Genomic DNA, 17,769 nt, shown 5'->3' with positions numbered 1-17,769 from the left:
AAATTATTCCATAGTATCCCAGGGATGTGCAGGTTAGGGTGGGTTGGCCGTGCTAAATTGTGCCATAGTATCCCAGGGATGTGCGGGTTAGGGTGGGTTTTAGGGGGATGGGTCTAGATGGGACGCCTGTGGGTTAGTGTGGATTTGTTGGGCCGAAGGGCCTGCTTCCACATTGTAGGGATTCAATGATCTACACTGTATATAGTGTGGCAAATGTAACTCCATTATTTAAAGAGCGTGGAGTCGAAGAAACAGGGAATTATGGTACAGCTTGTCTCACGTCAGTGATGGGGAAAATGGTGGAATGGTTATAAATAAAGTGACAACAGAACATTTGGAAAGCATTAATGGGATATCAGCACGGGGTTAAGAAAGGAAAATCACACTTAACAGATGTGCTGGAGGTTAGCAAGGATGTAGAGTAGATAAAGGAGAAGCAGGAGACGGATTTTATGAAGGCATTCCAATTCTGGTCCCCCCGTTACAGGAAAGATGTGCAGCTTGAATGTGTTCAGAAAACGGGGTCGGAAGGTTTAGGCTGCAGGGAGAGGCTGAAAAGCCTGGGGCTATTTTCCCTGGAGTGTCGGAGTATGAGGGCCATCCTTATAGAGGTTTATAACATCATGAGGGGCATGGATAGGGTGAATAGACAGGGTCTATCCCCTGGGGTAGAGGGGCACAGGTTTAAGGTGAGAGGGGGAAAGATTTAAAAGGGAGCTGAGGAGCAACTTTTTCACGCAGAGGGTGGTGCGTGTATGGAATGAGCTGCCAGAGGAAGTGGTGGGGGCTGATACAGTTACAGCATTTAAAAGGCATCTGGATGGGGACATGGATAGGAAGGGTTTAGAGGGATAGAGGCCAAATGCTGGCAAATAGGACTGGATTAATATAGAATTCTGGTCAGCACAGACAATTTGGACCGGAGGGTCTGTTCCTGTGCTGTACAGCTCTATGACTCTATAACTTTGATAAGGCCCCTCATAAGAGGTTTGGAGCAAATGTAAAGAACATGGGACAGATGGTAATATATTATGGATTTGAAAACTGGTTGACAGACAGAAAGCAAAGCGAAGGAATGAATGCAGAGATAGTAAGAACTGCAGATGCTGGAGTCAGAGATAACACAGCGTGGAGCTGGAGGAACACAGCAGGCCAGGCAGCATCAGAGGGGCAGGAGACTTGACGTTTCAGGTCGGGATCCTTCTTCTGTAGTGTAGGAATAAATGCATCTTTTAGCAGGCCGTGACGGGAGCATTACCTTCATTGCTTTGATTGGTCAGCGAATTGAGCCCAAGAGTCAGGAGGTCATGTCGCAGCTTTTTAAAAGCTTTGGTTAGGCTGCACTCGGAGTATTCTGTTCAGTTCCGGTCACCAAGTTACAGGAAGGATGTGGAGGGTTTGGAGAGGGTGCAGAAGGGGTTTACCAGGATGCTGCCCGGATTAGAGGGTACAAGGAGAGGCTGGAAAAACTCGTTTTCTCTGGTGCAGCGAAGGTTGGGGGGAGACTTGATGGACGCTTATAGAATAATGAGATGCACAGATTGAGTTTGAGGTTCAGAAACTTTTTTCCCAGAGTTGAAATGTCTAATACTGGGAGGGGCATGCATTTAAGGGGAGAGGGGGCTTAAGTTGAAAGGAGATGTGGAGGGGGGAAAGTCTTTTACACAGAGAATGGTAGGAGTGTGGAATGCACTGCCAGGGGGTGGTGGAGACAGATGCGATAGGGGTAGTTAAGGGGCTTTTAGATAAGCACATGAACATAGGAGGGATGGAGGCATACGGACCAAGGGCAGGCTGAAGGGATTAGTCTGATTTGGCACAACATGGTGGGCCGAAGGGCCCGTCCCTGAGCTGCGTAGTTCGACGTACCTCAAAAGTCAGTCATCGTGCCCCAGCTATTCGCGGGATGTAATAACAGTCCTCGGTGAGGGATCTAAACACAACATTCCTGAGCTTGCTGAGGGCGTGAGACTGGGCGGAACTGCGAAGTGGGGGTGGGGGGACACAAGGCAATTTCGGATGAGTTGGGTGAGTCAGCAAGCAAGCAGCATGACGCGCTCGATAATGTGGCTAAGCGTGAAGTGGAAAGATTTTGATAAGACATTTGGTAACTATGTGTTCCACTCAATGAAAATAGTCAGGTTGGTGCAGCAAGCAATTAAGTGAGATGTACGGGCCCTGACTGTAAAGGATTTGTGCTCGAAAGTAGGGATTTCTTCACTGCAGTTGTATAGCGCCTTGGTGAGGCCATGCCTGGAGGACAGAGTGCAGTTCGGCCCTCCCTACCTTCGAGGGCATATCCTACTCATTGAGAAAAATGCAGCTGCATTTCAATGGGCTGATGCTGAGGGAACGCAGGATTGCTCTTGAAAGAGAGTTTGGTTCCACATATTCACCATAACTGACAAAAACGGGAGGGAATCGGAACGAAATGGATACAATTCCAACAGGATTGTCAGACGGACAGGGATGACGTAGGACTCAGGGGGAGACAGAGGGGAGAAGTGAGGTGAGGAAAGATTTCATGGCTCAGTGTGTGACCATGACCACAGAAGGTCATGGGGCCAAGTCACTGAATATAGAGTTTCATCGAATGGTATCCTTACAGTGTGGGAAGCAGGCCATTCAGCCCATTGTGTCTAAATTGACCATCCAAAGAACATCCCAGCGTCTTCAACTGAACTCTGCGGCTAACCCACCCTAACCTGCACATCCCTGGACACTACGGGACAATTTAGCACGGCCAATCCACCCTAACCCGCACATCCCTGTGTACTATGGGACAATTTAGCACAGCCAACCCACCCTAACCCGCACATCCCTGGGCACTATGGGACAATTTAGCACGGCCAACCCACCCTAACCTGCACATCCCTGGACACTATGGGACAATTTAGCACGGCCAATCCACCCTAACCCGCACATCCCTGGGCACTATGGGACAATTTAGCACGGCCAATCCACCCTAACCTGCACATCCCTGGGCACTACGGGACAATTTAGCACGGCCAATCCACCCTAACCCGCACATCCCTGGGCACTATGGGACAATTTAGCACGGCCAATCCCACCCTAACCTGCACATCCCTGGACACTATGGGACAATTTAGCACGGCCAATCCACCCTAACCCGCACATCCCTGGGCACTATGGGACAATTTAGCACGGCCAATCCACCCTAACCCACACATCCCTGGGCACTACGGGACAATTTAGCACGGCCAACCCACCCTAACCCGCACATCCCTGGGCACTATGGGACAATTTAGCACGGCCAACCCACCCTAACCCGCACATCGCTGGGCACTATGGGACAATTTAGCACAGCCAACCCACCCTAACCTGCACATCCTTGGTCACTATGGGACAATTTAGCACGGCCAACCCACCCTAACCTGCACATCCCTGGGCACTATGGGACAATTTAGCACGGCCAATCCACCCTAACATGTACATCCCTGGGCACTATGGGACAATTTAGCACGGCCAATCCACCTTAACCTGCACATCCCTGGACACTATGGGACAATTTAGCACGGCCAATCCACCTTAACCTGCACATCCCTGGACACTATGGGACAATTTAGCACGGCCAACCACCCTAACCCGCACATCCCTGGGCACTACGGGACAACTTAGCACGGCCAACCCACCCTAACCCGCACATCCCTGGGCACTATGGGACAATTTAGCACGGCCAACCCACCCTAACCCGTACATCCCTGGGCACTATGGGACAATTTAGCACGGCCAATCCACCCTAACCCACACATCCCTGGGCACTATGGGACAATTTAGCACGGCCAACCCACCCTAACCTGCACATCCCTGGGCACTACGGGACAATTTAGCACGGCCAATCCACCCTAACCCACACATCCCTGGGCACTATGGGACAATTTAGCACGGCCAATCCACCCTAACCTGCACACCCCTGGGCACTACAGGACAATTTAGCACAGCCAACCCACCCTAACCCACACATCCCTGGGCACTATGGGACAACTTAGCACGGCCAACCCACCCTAACCCGCACATCCCTGGGTACTATGGGACAATTTAGCACGGCCAATCCACCCTAACCTGCACATCCCTGGGCACTATGGGACAATTTAGCACGGCCAACCCACCCTAACCCGCACACCCCTGGGCACTATGGGACAATTTATCACGGCCAATCCACCCTAGTCTCTTGTCCCCTGACATTGGCACCATTACCTCTCTGTTGCTCGATACAGCATTTGGCATCATATCAAAGGCCTCCTGGTGATCCTTCAGTGTTCCTGTGGCTTTAGGAGGTGCTGTCTGTGTTTTTTTGTGCTGGTTTATTTCTGAAGAGGGGTTTTCAAAGACAGAAGCAACGAGGTGTCTATTTGAAGCTAATAAAATAAACAGCTGGTGAGGCTTTGGGGTTTTTCATGAAGTTGGAACAATAGAAGCAGCTTGTCTGGGCGGGGTCTAGCTCCTACTGCACTGGGACTTCGTTGTGTTTGGCTCTTCATTTGTTCGGGACTTGGGGCTGGATGTGAGGGCTGCAGTGCATTTCTCCCTGCGACTTTCTCTCTCTCCCTGCTACTATCACTCTCTCTCTCTCTCTCTCTCTCTTTCCCTGCTACTCACTCCCTCCTTGCTACTTTCTCTCTCTCCCTGCTACTCACACACACTCTCTCTCTCCCTGCTATTTTCTCTCTCTCCCTGCTACTTTCTCTCTCTCCCTGCTACTATCACTCTCTCTCTTTCCCTGCTACTCACTCCCTCCTTGCTACTTTCTCTCTCTCCCTGCTACTCACACTCTCTCTCTCCCTGCTATTTTCTCTCTCTCCCTGCTACTTTCTCTCTCTCCCTGCTACTCTCACTCTCTCTCTCTTTCCCTGCTACTCGCTCCCTCCTTGCTACTTTCTCTCTCTCCCTGCTACTCTCTCTCTTTCCCTGCTACTCTCACTCTCACTCTCTCTCTCTCCCTGCTACTCTCTCTCTCTCTTTCCCTGCTACTACTCCCTCCCTGCTACTCTCTCTCTTTCCCTGCTACTCTCACTCTCACTCTCTCTCTCTCTTTCCCTGCTACTCTCACTCTCACTCTCACTCTCTCTCTTTCCCTGCTACTCTCTCTCTCCCTGCTACTTTCTCTCTCTCCCTGCTACTCACACTCTCTCTCTCTCTCCCTGCTACTCACACTCTCTCTCTCTCTCTCTCTTTTTCCCTGTGACTCACTCCCTCGCTGCAACTTTCTCACTGGGGAGTGGGGGGGAGGGCGCGCTCAAGGGCAAATGTCGGATCGTGGCTCTGCAGCTTCCCTGTGCGTCAGTCCGTCTGCTCCTGTTGTCCCAACAGGAACGTTGAGCTTGCGGATAGTCAAGGTCTCCAAGGGGCCACTCTACAGGGTGGAGGGGACCCACACTTCCATCCTGTGTAATGTGACGAACTACCAGGGTGCAGGCCGCTTCGATTTCTGGTGGTCGTTTGTCAGAACGGTGGACACAGGCACTCCGGTTGCCATAGTCAGCACCCTTGAGAACGAGTACACCGACGCCAGCTATGAGCCCCGGGTCAAGGCCAAAGAGATCTACGTCGAAAGACAGTCGCCCAGGTGGGCCCGGCTCCACATCACTCACCTGAGGAGAGAAGACGAGGGGCTGTACGAGTGCAGAGTGGACGCCGGCACCAAGAAATGGCACCCCTATCAAGATGCCACAGTTGAGCTGAAAGGTTGGCATTGAAAACTGGCCGTCAACGCGATTGGCATTCATGAGGATGAGGACAGTCAAAGCGAATAGGAAGGGGTTTGGGACCATTGGGATTGTGAGCAGTGGGAGTGAATTGGAAGGGGTTTGGGTCCATTGGGATTGTGTGCAGTGGGAGTGAATTGGAAGGGGTTTGGGTCCATTGGGATTGTGTGCAGTGGGAGTGAATGGGAAGGGGTTGGTGTCCATTAGGAGTGTGTACAGCCGGAGTGAATGGGAAGGGGATTGGGTCCATTGGGATTGTGTACAGCGGGAGTGAATGGGAGGGGGTTTGGGTCCTTTGGGATTGTGTACAGTTGGGGTGAATGGGAAGGGGTTGTGATCCAGTGGGATTACGTACAGAGGGAGGGAATGGGAAGGGGTTTGGGTCCATTGGGAGTATGTGCAGCGGGAGTGAATGGGAAGGGGATTGGTTCCATTGGGATTGCGTATATTGGGAGTGAATTGGAAGGGGTTTGGGTCCATTGGGATTGTGCACAGTTGGAGCAAATGAGAGGAAGTTTGGTTCCATTGAAATTGTGTACAGCGGGAGTGAATGGGAAAGGGTTTGGGTCCATTGGGATTGAGTGCAGTGGAATTCAATGGGAAGGGGTTTGGGTCCATTGGGATTGTGCACAGTTGGAGCAAATGGGAGGGAGTTTGGTTCCATTGAAATTGTGTACAGTGGGAGTGAATGGGAAGGGCTTTGGGCCATTTGGGATTGTGTAGAGCGGGAGTGAACGGGAAGGAGTTTGGGTCCATTGGGAGTATGTGCAGTGGGAGTGAATGGGAAGGGGATTGGTTCCATTGGGATTGCGTATATTGGGAGTGAATTGGAAGGGGTTTGGGTCCATTGGGATTGTGCACAGTTGGAGCAAATGAGAGGAAGTTTGGTTCCATTGAAATTGTGTACAGTGGGAGTGAATGGGAAGGGGTTTGGGTCAGTTGGGATTGTGTAGAGCGGGAGTGAATGGGAAGGGATTTGGGTCCATTGGGATTGTGTACAGCGGGAGTGAATGGGAAAGGGTTTGGGTCCATTGGGATTGAGTGCAGTGGAATTCAATGGGAAGGGGTTTGGGTTGATTTGGATTGTGTGCAGTAGGAGTGAATGGGAAGGGGTTTGGGTCCGTTGGGATTGTGTACAGTGGGAGTGAATGGGAAGGGGTTTGGGTCCATTGGGATTGTGTGCAGTGGGAGTGAATGGGAAGGGGTTTCTTTCCATTGGGATTGTGTGGAGTGGGAGTGAATGGGAAGGGGTTTGGGTCCGTTGGGATTGTGTACAGTGGGAGTGAATGGGAAGGGGTTTGGGTCCATTGGGATTGTGTACAGTGGGAGTGAATGGGAAGGGGTTTGGGTCAATTGGGATTGTGTGCAGTGGGAGTGAATGGAAGGGGTTTGGGTCAATTGTGTTTGTGTGCAGTGGGAGTGAACGGGAAGGAGTTTGGGACCATTGGATTGTGTGCAGCAGGAGTGAATGGGAAGGGGTTCTAATCCATTGGGATTGTGGGCAGTGGTAGTGAATGGGAAAGGGTTTGGGTTCATTGGGATTGTTTGCAGTGGGAGTGAATGGGAAGGGGTTTGCATCCTTTGGGTTTGTGTGCCACGGGAGTGAATGGGAAGGGGTTCTAATCCATTGGGATTATGGACAGTGTGAGTGAATGGGAAGGGGTTTGGGTCCATTGGGATTGTTTGCAGTGGGAGTGAATGGGAAGGGGTTTGGGTCCATTGGGATTGTGCACAGTTGGAGCAAATGGGAGGGAGTTTGGTTCAATTGAAATTGTATACAGCGGGAGTGAATGGGAAGGGCTTTGGGTCAATTGGGATTGTGTGCAGTGGGAGTGAACGGGAAGGGGTTTGGGCCCATTGGGATTGTGTACAGCGGGAGTGAATGGGAAGCGGTTTGGGTCCATTGGGATTGAGTGCAGTGGAATTCAATGGGAAACGGTTTGGGTTGATTTGGATTGTGTACAGTGGGAGTGAATGGGAAAAAGATTTGGGCCCATAAGAAATGTGTACAGTGGGAGTGAATGGGAAGGGGTTTGGTTCCATTGGGATTGTGTGCAGTGGGAGGGAATGGGAAGTTTCGCTCCATTGGGATTGTGTACAGTTGGGGTGAATGGGAACGGGTTTGGTTCCATTGGGATTGTGTGCAGTGGGAGGGAATGGGAAGGGGTTTTGGTCCATTGGGATTGTGGACACTGGGAGTGAATGCGAAGGGGTTTGGGTCCATTGGGATTGTGTACAGTGGGGGTGAATGGGAAGGGGTTTGGGTCCATTGGGATTGTGTACTGTGGGGGTGAATGGAAGGGGTTTGGGTCCATTGGGATTGTGTGCAGTGGTAGTGAACGGGAAGGAGTTTGGGACCATTGGGATTGTGTGCTGTGGGAGTGAATGGGAAGGGGTTCTAATCCATTGGGATTGTGGGCAGTGGTAGTGAATGGGAAGGGGTTTGGGTTCATTGGGATTGTGTGCAGTGTGAGTGAATGGGAAGGGGTTTGCATCCATTGGGATTGTGTGCAGTGGGAGTGAATTGGAAGGGGTTTGGGTCCATTGGGATTATGTACAGTGGGAGTGAATAGGAAGGGCTTTGGTTCCATTGGGATTGTGTGTAGTGGGAGTGAATGGGAGGGAGTTTGGGTCCGTTGGGATTGTGTGCAGCAGGAGTGAATGGGAAGAGGTTTGGGTCCATTGGGATTGTGCGCAGTGGGAGTGAATGGGAAGGGGCTTGCATCCATATGGATTGTGTGCAGTGGGAGTGAATGGGAAGGAGCTTGGGTCATTGGGATTGTGGACAGTGGGAGAGAATGGGAAGGGGTTTGTGTCCATTTGGATTGTGTACAGTGGGAGTGAATGGGAAAAAGATTTGGGTCCATAAGAAATGTGTACAGTGGGAGTGAATGGGAAGGGGTTTGGTTCCATTGGGATTGTGTGCAGTGGGAGGGAATGGGAAGTTTCGCTCCATTGGGATTGTTTACAGTGGGGGTGAATGGGAAGGGGTTTGGTTCCATTGGGATTGTGTGCAGTGGGAGGGAATGGGAAGGGGTTTTGGTCCATTGGGATTGTGTGCCGCGGGAGTGAATGGGAAGGGGTTCTAATCCATTGGGATTGTGGGCAGTGGTAGTGAATGGGAAGGGGTTTGGGTCCATTGGGATTATGTACAGTGGGAGTGAATAGGAAGGGCTTTGGTTCCATTGGGATTGTGTGTAGTGGGAGTGAATGTGAGGGAATTTGGGTCCGTTGGGATTGTGTGCAGCTGGAGTGAATGGGAAAAGGTTTGGGTCCATTGGGATTGTGCGCAGTGGGAGTGAATGGGAAGGGGTTTGCATCCATATGGATTGTGTGCAGCGGGAGTGAATGGGAAGGAGCTTGGGTCATTGGGATTGGGTGCAGTGGGAGTGAATGGGAAGTGGTTTGGTTCCATTGGGATTGTGTGCAGCGGGAGGGAATGGGAAGGGGTTCTCATCCAGTGGGATTGTGAACATTGGGAGAGAATGGGAAGGGGTTTGTGTCCATTTGGATTGTGTGCAGTGGGAGGGAATGGGAAGGGGTTCTGATCCAGTCAGATTGTGGACAGTGGGAGTGAATGGGAAGAGGTTTGGCTCCATTGGGATTGTGTACTATGGGATTGAATGAGAAGGAGTTTGTGTCCATTGGGATTGTTTGCAGTGGGAGTGAATGGGAAGGGGTTTGGTTCCATTGGGATTGTGTGCAGTGGGAGTGAATGGGAAGGGGTTTGGGTCATTGGGATTGGGTGCAGTGGGAGTGAATGGCAAGAGGTTTGGTTCCTTTGAGATTGTATGTAGTGGGACTGAATGGGAAGGGGTTTGGGTGCATTGGGATTGTGTACAGTGGGGGTGAATTGGAAGGGGTTCTAATCCATTGGGATTGTGGGCAGCGGTAGTGAATGGAAGGGGTTTGGGTCCATTGGGATTGTGTGCAGTGGGAGTGAATGGGAAGGGGTTTGCTTCCATATGGATTGTGGACAGAGGGAGTGAATGGGAAGGAGTTTGGGTCCATTGGGATTGTGTACAGTGGGAATGAATGGGAAGGGAATTTGGGTCCATTGGGATTTTGTATAGTGGGAGTGAATGGGAAGGGGTTTGGGTCCATTGGGATTGTGTACAGTGGGAGTGAATGGGAAGGGAATTTGGGTCCATTGGGATTGTGTACAGTGGGAGTGAATGGGAAGGGAATTTGGGTCCATTGGGATTGTGTACAGTGGGAGTGAACGGGAAGGGAATTTGGGTCCATTGGGATTGTGTACAGTGGGAGTGAATGGGAAGGGGTTTGGGTCCATTGGGATTGTGTACAGTGGGAGTGAATGGGAAGGGAATTTGGGTCCATTGGGATTGTGTACAGTGGGAGTGAATGGGAAGGGGTTTGGGTCCATTGGGATTGTGTACAGTGGGAGTGAATGGGAAGGAAATTTGGGTCCATTGGGATTGTGTACAGTGGGAGTGAATGGGAAGGGAATTTGGGTCCATTGGGATTGTGTACAGTGGGAGTGAATGGGAAGGGAATTTGGGTCCATTGGGATTGTGTACAGTGGGAGTGAATGGGAAGGGAATTTGGGTCCATTGGGATTGTGTACAGTGGGAGTGAATGGGAAGGGAATTTGGGTCCATTGGGATTGTGTGCAGTGGGAGGGAATGGGAAGGGGTTCTGATCCAGTCAGATTGTGGACAGTGGGAGTGAATGGGAAGAGGTTTGGCTCCATTGGGATTGTGTACTATGGGATTGAATGAGAAGGAGTTTGTGTCCATTGGGATTGTTTGCAGTGGGAGTGAATGGGAAGGGGTTTGGTTCCATTGGGATTGTGTGCAGTGGGAGTGAATGGGAAGGGGTTTGGGTCATTGGGATTGGGTGCAGTGGGAGTGAATGGCAAGAGGTTTGGTTCCTTTGGGATTGTATGTAGTGGGACTGAATGGGAAGGGGTTTGGGTGCATTGGGATTGTGTACAGTGGGGGTGAATTGGAAGGGGTTCTAATCCATTGGGATTGTGGGCAGCGGTAGTGAATGGAAGGGGTTTGGGTCCATTGGGATTGTGTGCAGTGGGAGTGAATGGGAAGGGGTTTGCTTCCATATGGATTGTGGACAGAGGGAGTGAATGGGAAGGAGTTTGGGTCCATTGGGATTATGTGCAGCGGGAGTGAATGGAGAGGGCTTTGGTTCTATTGGGATTGTGTGCAGTAGGAGTGAATGGGAAGGGAATTTGTGTCCATTGGGATTGTGTACAGTGGGAGTGAATGGGAAGGGGTTTGTTCCATTGGGATTGTGTACAGTGGGAGTGAATGGGAAGGGAATTTGGGTCCATTGGGATTGTGTACAGTGGGAGTGAATGGGAAGGGAATTTGGGTCCATTGGGATTGTGTACAGTGGGAGTCAATGGGAAGGGGTTTGGGTCCATTGGGATTGTGTACAGTGGGAATGAATGGGAAGGGAATTTGGGTCCATTGGGATTTTGTATAGTGGGAGTGAATGGGAAGGGGTTTGGGTCCATTGGGATTGTGTACAGTGGGAGTGAATGGGAAGGGAATTTGGGTCCATTGGGATTGTGTACAGTGGGAGTGAATGGGAAGGGAATTTGGGTCCATTGGGATTGTGTACAGTGGGAGTGAATGGGAAGGGGTTTGTTCCATTGGGATTGTGTACAGTGGGAGTGAATGGGAAGGGAATTTGGGTCCATTGGGATTGTGTACAGTGGGAGTGAATGGGAAGGGGTTGTTCCATTGGGATTGTGTACAGTGGGAGTGAATGGAAGGGAATTTGGGTCCATTGGGATTGTGTACAGTGGGAGTGAATGGGAAGGGAATTTGGGTCCATTGGGATTGTGTACAGTGGGAGTGAATGGAAGGGAATTTGGGTCCATTGGGATTGTGTACAGTGGGAGTGAATGGGAAGGGAATTTGGGTCCATTGGGATTGTGTACAGTGGGAGTGAATGGGAAGGGGTTTGGGTCCATTGGGATTGTGTACAGTGGGAGTGAATGGGAAGGGGTTTGGGTCCATTGGGATTGTGTACAGTGGGAGTGAATGGGAAGGGAATTTGGGTCCATTGGGATTGTGTACAGTGGGAGTGAACGGGAAGGGAATTTGGGTCCATTGGGATTGTGTACAGTGGGAGTGAATGGGAAGGGGTTTGGGTCCATTGGGATTGTGTACAGTGGGAGTGAATGGGAAGGGAATTTGGGTCCATTGGGATTGTGTACAGTGGGAGTGAATGGGAAGGGGTTTGGGTCCATTGGGATTGTGTACAGTGGGAGTGAATGGGAAGGGAATTTGGGTCCATTGGGATTGTGTACAGTGGGAGTGAATGGGAAGGAAATTTGGGTCCATTGGGATTGTGTACAGTGGGAGTGAATGGGAAGGGAATTTGGGTCCATTGGGATTGTGTACAGTGGGAGTGAATGGGAAGGGGTTTGTTCCATTGGGATTGTGTACAGTGGGAGTGAATGGGAAGGGAATTTGGGTCCATTGGGATTGTGTACAGTGGGAGTGAATGGGAAGGGGTTTGTTCCATTGGGATTGTGTACAGTGGGAGTGAATGGAAGAGAATTTGGGTCCATTGGGATTGTGTACAGTGGGAGTGAATGGGAAGGGAATTTGGGTCCATTGGGATTGTGTACAGTGGGAGTGAATGGGAAGGGGTTTGGGTCCATTGGGATTGTGTACAGTGGGAGTGAATGGGAAGGGGTTTGGGTCCATTGGGATTGTGTACAGTGGGAGTGAATGGGAAGGGAATTTGGGTCCATTGGGATTGTGTACAGTGGGAGTGAACGGGAAGGGAATTTGGGTCCATTGGGATTGTGTACAGTGGGAGTGAATGGGAAGGGGTTTGGGTCCATTGGGATTGTGTACAGTGGGAGTGAATGGGAAGGGAATTTGGGTCCATTGGGATTGTGTACAGTGGGAGTGAATGGGAAGGGGTTTGGGTCCATTGGGATTGTGTACAGTGGGAGTGAATGGGAAGGGAATTTGGGTCCATTGGGATTGTGTACAGTGGGAGTGAATGGGAAGGAAATTTGGGTCCATTGGGATTGTGTACAGTGGGAGTGAATGGGAAGGGAATTTGGGTCCATTGGGATTGTGTACAGTGGGAGTGAATGGGAAGGGAATTTGGGTCCATTGGGATTGTGTACAGTGGGAGTGAATGGGAAGGGAATTTGGGTCCATTGGGATTGTGTACAGTGGGAGTGAATGGGAAGGGGTTTGGGTCCATTGGGATTGTGTACAGTGGGAGTGAATGGGAAGGGGTTTGGGTCCATTGGGATTGTGTACAGTGGGAGTGAATGGGAAGGGAATTTGTGTCCATTGGGATTGTGTACAGTGGGAGTGAATGGGAAGGGAATTTGGGTCCATTGGGATTGTGTACAGTGACAATATTGTTTCCCATGTTCCCTTCCTGTTTGTATCTGCCTTCTGTCCTTTTTTCTATCCATTTCTTTGCTGGTTTCTGTCTTTCTCTTTCTCTCCCTTCCTGTTTGTCTCTCTCTCTGCTGCATTGTTTTTGTATCCCACTTCTCTCCTTCCATCTCGCTCTCACTCTCATTCTTTCCATTGTTGCCTCACTCTCCATCAAACCTGACTTCACTCACTCTCTCACTGCATCTCCCTCTCACTCTCTCACTGCATCTCCCTCTCACTCTCTCACTGCCTCTCCCTCTCACTCTCTCCTTCCATCTCCCTCTCACTCTCTTACACTGTTTCTACACCTCCTTCCATCTCACTCTTGCTCTCTCTGTCTCCTCACTCTCTCTCTCTCTCTCTCTCTCTCTCTCTCTCTCTCTGCTTCTTGTGTTGGCCTGTACTCATTGTTCTGTCTCTGTGTCTCTCTCTCTCTGTTTCCCATTCATTCTTTCTCTCTCTCACTCACATTTTACCCCCTTTTTCTCTTCCTCTCCCCCTCTCTCTCCCTTCTTCAATCTGCCTCTCTCCCGCTACCTCCCTTTCCATCTCTCCCTCCCTCTTAATATCCCCCTCCCTTCCTCCCTCTCTTACTTTCACTCTCCCTCCCTTTTTCCATTACTCCCTCTCTTCTAACCTCCATCACTCCCTCACTCCCTCATTCTTTCTCCTTCTCTCTTCCTCTCTTTCATTCCCTCACTCCCTCTCCCTCTGCATCCTTCTGTCTGTCCCTCTCATCTCCCTTCCCCTCCAACCCTCCTTTCCCTGCGCTCTCCTTCCTTGCCTCCACCTCTCACTCACCCTCTCCATCCCTCCCCATCCCTCACCCTTCCACTCCCTCTCCCTTTCACCCTCCCTCCCTCTTTCCGCCTCTCCCTTCTTCCTCCTCTCTTTAAATCCCTCCTTCTCTTTCTCCCTCCCTCTTCCTACTATTCTCTCTCCCTCCCTCACTCTGCCTCCCTATCCAACACTCTCTCATCTCTCTCCCCCTCCGTCACTCCTTTTCCCATGCTCTTCTTCCTTGCCTCTCTCTCCCACGCCCTCTTGCTCTCGTTCTTTCCCCCCTCTCTCCCCCCCCCGTCTCCTTCTCTCTCCTCCACCCTCTTGCACTCCCTTTTGCCCTCCCTCTTTCTCGTTCTCCCTCTCCCTTTTGCTCTCTCCCTCTCTCCTTTCCTCTCCCTCTCTCTCACTATTGATCTCCAAACCTCCCTCCCTCTCTAACCCTCCCTCTCTACCTCCATTCCTCACTCTGCGTACAGTGCTCCCAGACACCCTGATGCTGTCGACACCGCTGGGAGAGCTCTCGAGCCTGGCCCTTCATGAGGGGGATAGTCTCAGCTTGCGTTGCCGTGCTGCAGCCCTTACTGGGCTGCACACCCACGTCTCGCTCGCCTTCGGGGTGATCAGGACCATGACGGGGGTCCTTGACACCATTGTTGGTGTTGGGCCTGACCTCAGCGTGGAAAGTCCGCCCGCAGGGCCATACTGGTCCCGTTTCTACAGGGGGCAACTGGGAATGGAGAAGATCAAAGGTGATACATACATCCTGAGAATGGACCATGTCAAACCCCAGGATGCGGGCCTGTACCACTGCACCGCAGCTGAGTGGATCCAAGACCCCGATGGCAGCTGGCAGAAGATTCTAGAAAAGAGAATTAGCCTGAAAAACCTCACAGTAGAACCCAATGGTGAGGGCGGCCATGAAATTATTCCATCTCGGGGAAATTAAGAATGGTGTAGGGAGTGAGGGGGGAGAGTGGGATTAGACTGGGTGGGATATTAAAGGGAGCGGGGAGTGAGGGGGGAGAGTGGGATTAGACTGGGTGGGATATTAAAGGGAGCGGGGAGTGAGGGGGGAGAGTGGGATTAGACTGGGTGGGATATTAAACGGAGCGGGGAGTGAGGGGGGAGTGTGGGATTAGACTGGGTGGGATATTACAGGGAGTGGGGAGTGAGGGGGAGAGTGGGATTAGACTGGGTGGGATATTAAAGGGAGCGGGGAGTGAGGGGGAGAGTGGGATTAGACCAGGTGGGATATTAAAGGGAGCGGGGAGTGAGCGGGGAGAGTGGGATTAGACTGGGTGGGATATTAAAGGGAGCGGGGAGTGAGGGGGGAGAGTGGGATTAGACTGGGTGGGATATTAAAGGGAGCGGGGAGTGAGGCGGGAGAGTGGGATTAGACTGGGTGGGATATTATAGGGAGCGGGGAGTGAGGGGGAGAGTGGGATTAGACCAGGTGGGATATTAAAGGGAGCGGGGAGTGAGGGGGGAGAGTGGGATTAGACTGGGTGGGATATTAAAGGGAGCGGGGAGTGAGGCGGGAGAGTGGGATTAGACTGGGTGGGATATTATAGGGAGCGGGGAGTGAGGGGGAGAGTGGGATTAGACCAGGTGGGATATTAAAGGGAGCGGGGAGTGAGCGGGGAGAGTGGGATTAGACTGGGTGGGATATTAAAGGGAGCGGGGAGTGAGGGGGGAGAGTGGGATTAGACTGGGTGGGATATTAAAGGGAGCGGGGAGTGAGGAGGAATAGATTGGGCTCTTCCTGATCCGTCTTCTTTTGTGATCTCAGATCTGAGGCTGGGAGTGGTGGCATCTCTGGCCCCCGTGAAGTTTTACCGGGGCGACACAGTGCAGCTGCATTGCAATGTGACTCTGGCCATCGGGCACAGCGAGGACCAGGGGGATGACGACGAGCCCCAACTGGCAGTGGGCTGGTGGGGCGAGGGCAAGGAGCCCCTGGCCCTGGTGGACCGGCGGGGCGTTCTGCTACCCACGGCCTGGCACGGCCGCACTCCTTCAGGCAGCGAGCTGAGCCCTGACCGTCCCGCTCCCCTCTGCTTCCGCCTTCACATCCACCGAGCCACCAAAGCTGACCAGGGACGGTACCGCTGCCAGGTCACCAGCTGGGGGCAGCGGCGAGGCACCAAGCCCTACCTGCTCGCCACTGCCCAATCAGAACCCGTCACCCTCTACCTCTATCTATCCCGTGAGTATTGCTGAGGGGCGGCCAGGCAGCTCGGGAGGTCGGGTGTGGGGGACGGTGCCGAGGGGTGGCATCGTTTGTTGGGGAGAGTCGTTCTGAGGCGCCCCACAGTTTGGGGGGAGGGGTGTGTGAGGGGTCCCACAGTTCGGTGGGAGGGGGTGTGTGAGGGAACCCACAGTTTGGGGAGTCGGGTGTGTGAGGGAACCCACAGTTTGGGGAGTCGGGTGTGTGAGGGAACCCACAGTTCGGGGAGTCGGGTGTGTGAGGGATCCCACAGTTTGGGGAGTGGGGTGTGTGAGGGGTCCTACAGTTTGGGGGGAGGGGGTGGGTGGTCCCACAGTTTGGGGAGTGGGGTGTGTGAGGGGTCCCACAGTTTGGGGAGTCGGGTGTGTGAGGGATCCCACAGTTTGGGGAGTGGGGTGTGTGAGGGGTCCCACAGTTTGGGGGGAGGGGGTGGGTGGTCCCACAGTTTGGGGAGTGGGGTGTGTGAGGGGTCCCACAGTTTGGGGGGAGGGGGTGGGTGGTCCCACAGTTTGGGGGGAGGGGGTGGGTGGTCCCACAGTTTGGGGAGTGGGGGTGGGTGGTCCCACAGTTTGGGGGGGGTTGAGGCTGAGTATCGAAGCGAGGTGCTGACCAGTGCACAATGTTTGGTTTGTAGCCTCGGATACCCTTGTGATCCCTCTGTCGGTCGGGGCGGCTCTGTCCCTCTCTGTCGCCATCAGCATCATCACCGCAGTGACCTGCTGTTTCCTGCGGAAACTGGCCAAACGGTGATCGATCCGAATGCGGGTGAGTGAACCCCTCCTCTACCAGCACAGGAAGATTCCAACTGCAGTCCACCTCCCCCATTCTCCTCAAGTCTGCCCACCGCGCCCAAAACTCCACTGACCTTCCCCCCGCTCTCTCTCTCTCCGCAGAAATCCAGACCACTGGCGTCCCCGGAATTCGTTGGAATCTCGGGACCAGGAAGAACCGGAAATCTGGAATTCTCACTCCCCGACATGGCGATGCGATTGAAATATGTCAATATTGTTTTATATCCCGACATTCCCAGAGACTGCAATGTTCCGTCCTTCCATGGGGAGCGGGTAGCAGTGACATTCCAAAATGAACCATATTCACCAAAATCACTGACCCCTCCCTGACCCATATTCACCAAAATCACTGACCCCTCCCCGAACCATATTCACCAAAATCAATGACCCCTCCCTGTACCATATTCACCAAAATCACTGACCCCTCCCTGACCCATATTCACCAAAATCACTGACCCCTCACTGACCCATATTCACCAAAATCACTGACCCCTCCCTGAACCATATTCACCAAAATCACTGACCCCTCCCCGAACCATATTCACCAAAATCACTGACCACCTCCCTGTACCATATTCACCAAAATCACTGACCCCACCCTGACCCATATTCACCAAGATCACTGACCCCTCCCTGAACAGTATTCACCAAAATCACTGACCCCTCCCTGACCCATATTCACCAAAATCACTGACCCCTCCCTAAACCATATTCACCAAAATCACTGACCCCGCCCTGAACCATATTCAGGAAAATCACTGACCCCTCCCCGACCCATATTCACCAAAATCACTGACGCCTCCCCGAACCATATTCACAAAAATCACTGACCCCTCCCTGACCCA

At 52.3% G+C, this 17,769-nt stretch overlaps 1 protein-coding gene across 1 annotated transcript; it reads left to right on the top strand.

Moving 5' to 3' along the window:
- The first annotated feature begins 5,267 nt into the window (after positions 1-5,267).
- On the top strand, positions 5,268-16,883 carry igsf8 (immunoglobulin superfamily, member 8). Its single transcript, XM_059642912.1, has 4 exons — positions 5,268-5,706; positions 14,383-14,811; positions 15,696-16,112; positions 16,768-16,883. Exons 1-4 carry the CDS (start codon positions 5,268-5,270, stop codon positions 16,881-16,883), a joined length of 1,401 nt encoding a protein of 466 aa, XP_059498895.1.
- The last annotated feature ends 886 nt before the right edge of the window (positions 16,884-17,769 follow it).

The sequence above is a fragment of the Stegostoma tigrinum genome, chromosome 46 (genome assembly GCF_030684315.1).
Source record: "Stegostoma tigrinum isolate sSteTig4 chromosome 46, sSteTig4.hap1, whole genome shotgun sequence".
Classification (NCBI taxonomy): domain Eukaryota; kingdom Metazoa; phylum Chordata; class Chondrichthyes; order Orectolobiformes; family Stegostomatidae; genus Stegostoma; species Stegostoma tigrinum.
This window is presented reverse-complemented; position numbering and strand designations above follow the sequence as displayed.

Excerpts from the sequence above, each read along its gene's own strand:
- igsf8 (XM_059642912.1), top strand. The coding sequence starts at position 5,268 with ATGTCGGATCGTGGCTCTGCAGCTTCCCTGTGCGTCAGTCCGTCTGCT. Across the intron at positions 5,707-14,382 it reads TGCCACAGTTGAGCTGAAAG|TGCTCCCAGACACCCTGATG; the intron begins GTTGGCATTGAA and ends CTCTGCGTACAG. Across the intron at positions 14,812-15,695 it reads CCTCACAGTAGAACCCAATG|ATCTGAGGCTGGGAGTGGTG; the intron begins GTGAGGGCGGCC and ends TTGTGATCTCAG.